We start from the raw sequence: 9,925 nt of genomic DNA on the forward strand, positions 1-9,925 counted from the left end.
AAAAAAAAATAAAAAACAAAAAAACCAAACAAACCTTAGGAGAGCTGAAATTTAATGGAATAAGACAAGTATCCCTGTATCCCAGCACTCTGGAGAGGGCATGAGGATAATGAGTACCAGCCTAACCTACGTTATAAAGCAAGAACACAAAAACCAAACACACACAAAGGCCTACCTATATCTTCCTCTTAGTACTATCACTCACTGGAAATGACATTTTAGGAGTTTGGTCTCAAGAGCCATCCTTCAGTTCCTGCACTACAGGAAACAGGGTTTTGGTAGGCCAAGCTTGTCTCAAATCTACAACCCTACCTCAGCCTCTTAAAAGGTGAGATTTCAGGCTTGTGCCACCATGTCTGGCTCTAGCTTTGTGACTTGGGCATATACCTGCTGCCTCAGTTTCTCATCTTTAAAATGAGAATAATGAGTATCTACTTACAGAAATTACTGTGAAGGTTAAATAATATGGCAGTGTATCTGTGGGTGTGGTCCTTTGTTTTTGAGTCAGGGTCTTGTTATGTAGCCCCAGGATGGCCTGGAACTCAAGGCAATTCTCCTATCTCACCTCTCTAGCTGTTGGACTTATATGCATGAGTTACTACATTGGCTGTGTAGCATGGTCCCTGGCACTCAGTAAGCATTGATGAACAACTATTATTACCATTTGCTCTTCCTAGTGCTACATAAAACATGAAGAGAAGCTGACATTTTGTATCTAGTAAACTCTCCATTTAAAATTAATGTTTCATAAAACAAAGATGTGGGTAAAAAGGAAAGGTTAGAAGGTATCCTATACCTTTAGTAATGTTTCCAGGATGTACCTCTGTAGCTGTGCATCATGGATTCGGACAGAACCACCTCCTATCTCATTGCCATTTAAAACCAAGTCATAGTGTTGGCCACGAACCTACAAGATCACAGAACTTTTATGTTACAGAAAACTCCTGACTTTCAAATCTATAGGATCAAGACACTGTACTTAAACACAATTTATTAACAGTAGGCTCAATTTTTATCTTTGGTTCTCCTGAGGAAATCTGGAAGTTCTTTGTATCTTCCAGATACTCCCTTTTATTTGGAAGAATAGGTCAGTACCTTTTCTGGCTCAGTATAGAGGAGGTGAATGTCACTGGAATTAGGAGCAGTAAATGGGTGGTGGGCTGACTCCAGCTCTGTGGGACTCTCTTCCTTGGCAAGGAAGAGTGGGAAGTCAACCACCCAGAGGAAAGAGAACACGGCTGGGTCTCGGAGCACTGCTCCTCTCATCTCCAAAAGGTCTGCACACTCTAGCCGTAACTTGCCCAACAGAGAGCACTGCAAACAAAAGACACAAACATTAAGCTAGCTTCTTGTCAGGGAGGGCATCAGATAATACAACCTAAATTCTGAAGGCTAGCCAATAAGTAGATAAGACACTTTTTCTCAGGAGATGAAGATATGAGGATGATCTGACTGCCAGATATATAACCACGCATGACCATTTGCCTGGGCTGTGTGTGAGCACCTCAGACCCCAGTGACCAGGCAAACAGTTCCAGAGCCTTACAGACCAAGCTTGGAGCCTGTAGAGAACTACATCCCCGTCATCATGGGGATAAAATAGCTACTTCAACACTGAGTTATTTACTCATTAATTTATTTATTTTCTCCCAAAGCAAGGTTTCTCTGTGTAGCCCTGGCTGTCTTAGAACTCACTCTGTAGACCAGGCTGGCCTTGAACTCAGAGATCTACCTGCCTCTGCCACCGAAGTGCTGGGATTAAAGGCATGTGCCACCACCTGGTTCATTATTTATTGAGATGAGGTATTGCTTCATTACCCAGGTTGTTCCTGAACTATTGAACTCAATCCTGCCTCAACCCCCTATGAAGCTGGGACTACAGGTACACATGGCTATGTCTGGAAAAAATTGTAAAGTTAGGTGAGACCAAGTACATGAGATATAGAACCCAGCACAGATTGGGGTTGCCAGTTCCTGAAGGGGACCCACATAAAATGCAGATGTGTCTGTGACTGGAGCGTTTGCAGGGCAGAGACAGTGGATCCCTGGAACCCACGGAGAGCTAGTCTAACTCATCACAACTCCAGTGCAATAAGAAACATTGCCTTAGAACGTAAGGTAGAGATTGAGAAAGACTACTCAGTATTAACCTCTGGCCTTCACACAGGCACTCACATGTGCATACACCCACACATACACCACACACTCAACACACACACACACACACACACACACACATACACACACACACACACGCACACGCACACGCACACGCACGCGCACACGCGCGCGCGCGCGCACACACACACACACACACACACAGAATGAGAATGTAGGACATAGTAATAGCTTAGATCTTATCTCTCCACCTCCTAACTATGCTACTATAAGGGGACTTAACCTCTGCACCTTACTTTTCTTTCTCCTTCCTCTCCCTGATTCTCTCTTGAGACATGGTCTCAGCTATGTGACCTAGGTGGCCTTTCCTCCTTCCTAGGCCTCTTGAATTCTGGGATTACAGGTATGAGCTGGCATGCCCAGTTCTGAGTTTTAATATTCATGTTTCACTAGTAATGTTTTGTATATTTCACAAGGACCTTTCAAACTACGTCTACTTTCCTGTCTATTCCCTGACAAAAGTGATTGTGTTAGTTCATAGCTGCACTTAGCCGCCTGTAACTGAAGAAGTCCTGCCTTGACTGTATCAGTTGAGGAGAAGCAGCCCAGCAGCCAGTCCCCCTCCAGTGCTCTGAACTGCCCCTCCATAGGTTTAGGAATGCATTGTGTACAAAAGTTTGTAACCGCTAAATTTCTTTCTTTTGCAAACCTTCAAAATATTTCTTTCATAGTTGTATTGATTTCCTAATGAGTCAGTTCTGGTGTGAATAAAGCCAATGAGGTTAGTAACTAATGAAAAGACTCCAGTTTTAAAATTTTCATTTTGTGTGTGTGAGAAAATGGGAGAGTTGGGGAGAGAGACAGACAGAGAGAGAAAACAACTTTTGGAAGTCAGTTGCTTCTTGTCACGTGGGTTCCCAGGGATCAGACGCAGGCCATTAGCCTTGGCAGCAAGTGCCTTTAGTCACTGAATCACCTCACTGCCCCAAAGCTCTAGTGTTGGTCTTCTTGGTTTGACTTTATTGAGACAGGATCTCACTATATAGAGACCTGGCTGGTCTCAAATTTGAGGTCTCCTGTGTTCCAGACCACTGTGCACAGAATGACTCTAGTTTTTATACAGTGCACTATAAAGTATTGAAAGACACCTATACAATGATTTATGCAGAGAGGCCCTGCTCTCTGAAGTTAACAGTCCATTTTAAATATATAAGTAAATATGGCGACAAGGCAGCCTTCAGAAAGGCCCGCGCACTTAGACAATTCTACTTACTGCTTTCACATGCTCCCCAGCAGTCAGTAACACCATGTCTTCTTCTTGTATCCCCAACGTTCTGGCTAATTCCAGTCTTTCCTCCTCCTTTATGAATTTAGCAAATGGTGAACTCCAGTTCTTCTTGGCATTCAGGAATATAGGTAGGACTTCCTGGATAAAGAAAAAGTCTTATTTTTTTCAAAAATGAAACAGATTTGTTTTCTTCACAGTACAAAGATTTCTTGTTCCAAGCAGAAGATAACTAACATGATTGTCTTAGTCAGGGTTCCTATTGCTGTGATGAAACATCTTGACCAAAATGCAAGTTGGGGAGGAAAGGGTTTAATTTGGCATACATTCCATGTTACTGTTATCATTGAAGGAAGTCAGAACAGGGCTCTTAGGGCAGGAACCTGGAGGCAGGAGCTGATGTAGAAGCCATGGAGGGGTATTGTTTACTGGCCTGCTCCTCATGGCTTGCTCAGCCTGCTTTCTTGTAGAACCAAAGACTACTAGACCAGAAGTAGCTCCACTCGCAATGTGCTAGGCCCTCCCTCACTGATCATTAATTGAGAAAATATCTTAAAGGTGGATCTCAAGGAGGCATTTCCTCAACCAAGTCTACTTCTCTAATGACTATAGCTTGTGTCAAGTTGACACAAAAGCAGCAAGTTCAATGATACCATCTCTTTTTCATCATGAATCCTTTCAAAGTGACATAAAATTCAATTTTTAAATTAGTCTAGGGTATAGGTCTGTAAGCCCAGCTACTCAGACTACAGTGGGAGGACAGGAGGCTTGCGGGAGGACAGGAGGCTGGTACTCAAAGACTACAGTGGGAGGACAGGAGGCTTGTGGGAGGACAGGAGGCTTGTATTCAAAGACTACAGCGGGAGGACAGGAGGCTTGCACTTTCCCAAGACCTGCCTGAGCTACAGAGTTCAAGGCCAGCCCACACAACTTCGTGAGACCCCGTCTAAAAAGAGGAAAAATAAAAGGAGGGCAGAAGATATAACTGATCAGTGGTCCAGCACTTGCCTACTTGAGGGAGGTCTTAGAAACGTCTGTGACCTTTTCTTTGTTTTTACTTCTGGCAGACTACAAATGAATGGAATAAGAATGACCTGAGTGAAGGTCCATGGTAAAGGTGCGTGGCCTCCCTCTGCATGTATCCCTATCATACACACATACATATGGGCGCACATATGCGCGCACACACACACACACACACACACACACACACACACACACACACACACACACACACACAACTATAGTAATAAGTACATACGTCTTTAAAAATATAATAATTTGCCTTGGCTTTCTGAATACTGGGTATAGATGTGTGATACTATGCCCAGTCTGAAAGCATATTTCTATAGAGAAAAACAGAAAGAAAAGATGATTCTTTAATATAACTTTATGAATAATTTTTCAGTCTTTTATTTTCTAAAAATTTGGTTTGACTCATTTTGAAAATCCCTTCCCTTTTTCTTTCCACCCTGTACTGATGACTGTGCCTAGGGCCTTGTACTTGCTCAGCAAGCACTTCCCACTGAGCATCATCCCTGGCCAGTCTCAGGCTCTGTTTAAAAGGTTAGACAGAGCTGTGTGGTGGTGGTGGTGGTGGTGGTGGTGGCGGCGGCAACACACAGCATTAATCCCAGCACTTGGGAGGCAGAGGCAGGGAGTTTGACTCCAGCCTGGTCTATAGCGGGAGTTCCAGGACAACCAGGGCTACACAGAGAAACCCTGCCTTGAAAATCAATTTAAAAAATTAAAAAGGTGAGACAGGGTCTCCCTGTGACCTTCCTGCCTCAGCATCCTGCCCCTGTGTTTCCTTCATATTGAAATATCTTTAGCTCTCTTTAGCTTGAGCTATGCGGCACGTGAGGCAAGTTGCATTTAAAAGGGAGTTGACCAGGACAGCCAGGGCTATACAGAGAAACCCTGTCTCAAAAAACCAAAAAAAAAAAAAAAAAAAGGGGAGTTGAAAGCTGAATGTTATGCTGCATCCTATAACCCCACCATTCAAGATGAAGGCTCGACAAGAGTTCAAGGAAGCCTTGGCTGCATGAGACCCTGCCTTAAAAAAGCAAGATAACAAACAAAAATTCAAAAGGAACTTAAATATTAATTTCTTTGTACCATAAAATTAAGCACCCCTGCCTGTTTCTGTCACATCATTCTGTTCCTGTTATAAATGATACTGTGATGAGCATAAAGTGTCCTTATATTAGGACGCTTCATCTAAAGCATATCACAGAAAATGCTGACACTAAGAGCAAGACTCTTCATTTTATTTTCTGGTTTTTGTTCTGTGAGACAGAATCTCAGTAATCTAAACTGCCCTTGAACTCCTGATCCTCTGACCTCCATGTACGTGCTGGGATTACAGGAGTTTGCCATCATGCTGGCTGCCAGAATTCTGGGAAAATGGCCAAGGCAATTTACATGTTCAGTGACATAACAATTCCCAGAGCCTGTTCCTCATTTTAGTGACACCATCCTCTAAGACCGGAACACAATGTATTGGTCAAAGGTGTACTCATAGTTGTAAAAACAGACACAGGATGAAGGACTGGTAAGGCCTTTTCACCCTTGTCATGCCACTGCCGAGCCTTGACCACCAATAAAGAAATTCATTTGTTTAATTCTTAAAACTGGATTAAATTCTTCTGTTCATGTTAAAAACAGTATGAAAGTAAGTTCAACTGTCTAAATTGAAGTCTTTCAGTAGAAACAGATGAACATCAAAAATATGATCTGAAATATTGATTCTCAAACCTAAGAGCTCACCAGTTAAGGGCAGTTCCCATCATCCTACACGGCAGCTCACCATCACCACTAACTCCAGTTCCAGTGCATCCAGTGCCTCTCTGGGTCCATGGGGACCAAGCATGCACTTGATACATACATACATACACACATACATACATACACACACGCACACACACATACATACATACAGGGGAAACACACACAGAGAACATAAAGATAAATCTAAAAAGTCAAAACCACACCAAAACTAGAGTCCCTGCAATTAATAGTAGAACACAGACCAAAACCCTGCTCCTTACCTGACTGAAATGGTGAACTGCAAACTTCCTAATGAACTCAATGTCTTCCTTCCTTAAGTACTTCTGATGAAAGAAATCAAGGTAAACCCGTTAATATGGCGCCCAGCTTTATGAACAGGCTCACAATATAGACATATTTGTGTTTTTTTCCAGTGAAGAGTGGAATTTAATAAAACTGTGATTTCTTCTTCATTAATGACACATGTTCTATTTTTTTTTTTATTTTTTATTTTATTTTTTTGGTTTTTCGAGACAGGGTTTCTCTGTATAGCTCTGGCTGTCCTGGAACTCACTTTGTAGACCAGGCTGGCCTCGAACTCAGAAATCCGCCTGCCTCTGCCTCCCAAGTGCTGGGATTAAAGGCGTGCGCCACCACGCCCGGCAATGACACATGTTCTAAGGCAATGCTGTAGCTTGTAGACTGTACAGTCTCACTGCAGACTGCCATGACTGTCCCCAGATGACTGTCATGCAATGCGCAGGATACAGACAAAGGAGGGTGGGCTCTACAACTTTCAGATCAAGAGGGTCCAAGAGCTTGATTATTGCAGGTTTCTTTAAAGATATGTTTTCTAAATCACCTGAATCATTGACTGATTTTCTTACTTATTTAGAGACGGACCTCAAATTCACAGTGAGCTGCCTGCCTTTAGCCCTGATGAAAGCACATGGCCCCACATCCACCATTACAAATAGATTCAGCTGCTTAGGTATCCAAATACGTGTAGTCTTCCTTAGGTAGAGTCTTTCTTTTTTATTATATATTTTAAGTTAACAAGTATGTTTACTCAGCAACAATGATATATTTTAGAATTATAACAGTGGGGAAAAAAGCAAATTATTTAGTGCTTTCAAATTCCTGGCATCTCTTTCAAAATGGTAATTTTAGGACTAGGTTGTTGTTACACACTTATAATCTCAGCACTTGGGAGGTTAAGATAGGAGAACTAGCCGGGCAGTGGTGGCGCACGCCTTTAATCCCAGCACTTGGGAGGCAGAGGCAGGCGGATTTCTGAGTTTGAGGGGTCTACAGAGTGAGTTCCAGGACAGCCAGGGGTACACAGAGAAACCCTGTCTCGAAAAAAAAAACAAAACAAAAAAAGTGAACCAGACTTGCCTCAAATTCACATAAATTCACCTGCCTCTGCCTCTCAAGTGCTGTGATCATAGGTGTGTCCCACTATGCCCGACTGAGAAAGATTGTTATATTATCTTTTCTCAAGTATTCATGTGCCAGTATTAGATATATTTTCTTCCAAAATATACATTCTATAGAGAACACAGAACTGTTCTTCACTTACTGCTCCTTCATGAACACATATTGCTTTGACGGTTCCTTGGGACTTAGCCAGTGCACCCTGGAGAAATCTGATCTCCGTGTCTCTGAACACATCACTGACATCCACAATCTATAAAATGGAAAACAAAAAGGAATGACTAAACAAAGTCATTTTTATTTCAAAACATTTTACAAGTGACTATTTTTTTGCTTCTTTATATTTTTCTGTATATGTGGTGGTGTATTACAGTTGCACTGTTGTATATACATAGGCACATGCATGGGTGCACATGCACACGTGAACATACAGAGGCTGGAGGCTGATGTCAGGGATCATGCTCCAATCCTCTTCCACTGTATCTATGGAGACAGGGTCTCTCAATCAAACCCAGAGCTCTCGATATAGCTAATCTTGCTAGCCCACTTGCTCTGCCGACACCCTTAGGGGCTGGATTGCAGGCAGGTCTCATGATTACCCAGCATTTACACGGACTCTGGGGATCTGAGCTGAGGTCCTTATGCTTGTGCGGCAAACACTTACCCACCGAGTCATTTCTCTAGTCCACAGGTAAGATTTTTAAAAATTTTATATACTTACTATTGTGAGAGGGATATATGCTTATGATGTGTGTAGATGTGAGTGAAACAATGCTTTGTGAAGGTCAGAGGACAAGTTGTGAAGTAAATTCTCTCCTTTCATCTTTACATAGGCTCCAGGGACTGAACTCAGGTCATCACAGAAGTAGAGGAAAGTGTGTGTATGTGTGTGTGGGTATGTGTGTGTGGGTGCGCATGTGTGTGTTGTGGGGTGGGGGTATGCAGAGACTAGAGAACAACTTGAGGGAATTAAGTTCTCTCTTCTACCTTGTGGAACCTTGGGATCAAGTCAGGCCATCAGGCCACCAGTCACCTCTTATCTCCTTAGCCATGTTGCCATCCCAGAAATAGGATTTTAAGGAAGCACCTAGGGCTCCTTGGAGAAGTGGTTCAGTGGGTAAAGTGCTGGCTAGGCAAGCAGGATGACTTGAGTTCAAATCCCCAGGACCCATGTAATGCTGTAAACCAACTGCTGGGCAGAGGCAAGGGGGTCTTTGGAGCTTGCTTTAAAAAGAAAAAAGAACTATATCTTAGTAATTTATCATTGAAAAAAATGTATTCCTAGAGGGTTACTGCCGGTGCAGCATTGGCTTAAGATACTGCTATGGTAGACCCAGGATTGACTCTAAGCAGTCGTAACCAGTAGTATGCATTATAAATAAGCAAACGAGGAATGGTTGTATATAAGAGGAATGTACTAATGGTAATGTTAATAAAAGTGGTTCATGACTTTAATGCCAGCACTCAGGAGGCAGAGGCAGGCAGATCTCTGAGTTTGAGACCAGCCTGGTCTATGGAATGAGTTGCAGCACAGCCAGGGCTACACAGAGAAAAACCAAAAACGAAAAACCTTGAAAAAACAAAAACCAAAAGCTGAACAAAACCAAACCAAAACAAAAGGAATGTACTTATGATCTTGTGTAGATAGTTTTTCTTCCTAAGAACTGAGCTAGGTGTGTTAGCTCATGCCAGTATTCTCCGTACCTGACAGGCAAATCCAGGAGAATCACTGTGAGTTATTGAAACCCATTTGGTCTACAGAGTAGGACCCTTATTTAAAACAAAAACCGAGTAATTCCTCGTACAGACCAGGCAGAGTTCAATGTAAAAGACTTTGTAGTAAGAAATGAGACTCAGAAATGGCACCAGCGTTACAGAGATCAAAGGATTGTACTCTAAAAGGACAAGTAATGGAGACTTGGCAATAAAACTGCTGCATAAAAATTCTACTCTTGCTATTTCAGACACTGATAATCTGAATGTGTTCATCTATTTAAGCTTTTTATAGACCAAGGAAAATTTGTAACTCAATCATTTCCCTTCCGAGAGCCATACTGACATAGAAAAATTGAAACTGAAAATTAGTTTTATTTTTATTTTCCAGTAACTATTCATGTCTATAAAGTCAGTAACTGATAAGTACTATAATAAAATTTTGGAGTAAAATTCTTGTTCTTAATTCTTTCTTTCTCTCTTTCTGCCTTTCTTTCTCTCTCTCTCTTTTCTTTCTTTCTTTCTTTCTTTCTCTCCCTCTCTTTCTTTCTTTCTTTCTTTCTTTCTTTCTTTCTTTCTTTCTTTCTTTCTTTCTTTCTTTCTT

The 9,925-nt window shown here is 42.0% G+C and overlaps 1 protein-coding gene across 1 annotated transcript in view; it reads right to left on the bottom strand.

Annotated features, from left to right (window-relative positions):
- Dars2 (aspartyl-tRNA synthetase 2, mitochondrial) overlaps positions 1-9,925 on the bottom strand; it is a 28,450-nt gene that overhangs the window by 3,051 nt on the left and 15,474 nt on the right. The window contains exons 11-15 of the mRNA XM_021197731.2: positions 7,754-7,861; positions 6,453-6,515; positions 3,391-3,543; positions 1,096-1,314; positions 797-907 (exon numbers count right to left, since the gene is read on the bottom strand). Of these exons, the coding sequence (XP_021053390.1) occupies positions 797-907; positions 1,096-1,314; positions 3,391-3,543; positions 6,453-6,515; positions 7,754-7,861 (654 nt within the window). The remainder of the gene's footprint in view (positions 1-796; positions 908-1,095; positions 1,315-3,390; positions 3,544-6,452; positions 6,516-7,753; positions 7,862-9,925) is intronic.

This window comes from Mus pahari, chromosome 5, assembly GCF_900095145.1.
Source record: "Mus pahari chromosome 5, PAHARI_EIJ_v1.1, whole genome shotgun sequence".
NCBI classification, from domain to species: domain Eukaryota; kingdom Metazoa; phylum Chordata; class Mammalia; order Rodentia; family Muridae; genus Mus; species Mus pahari.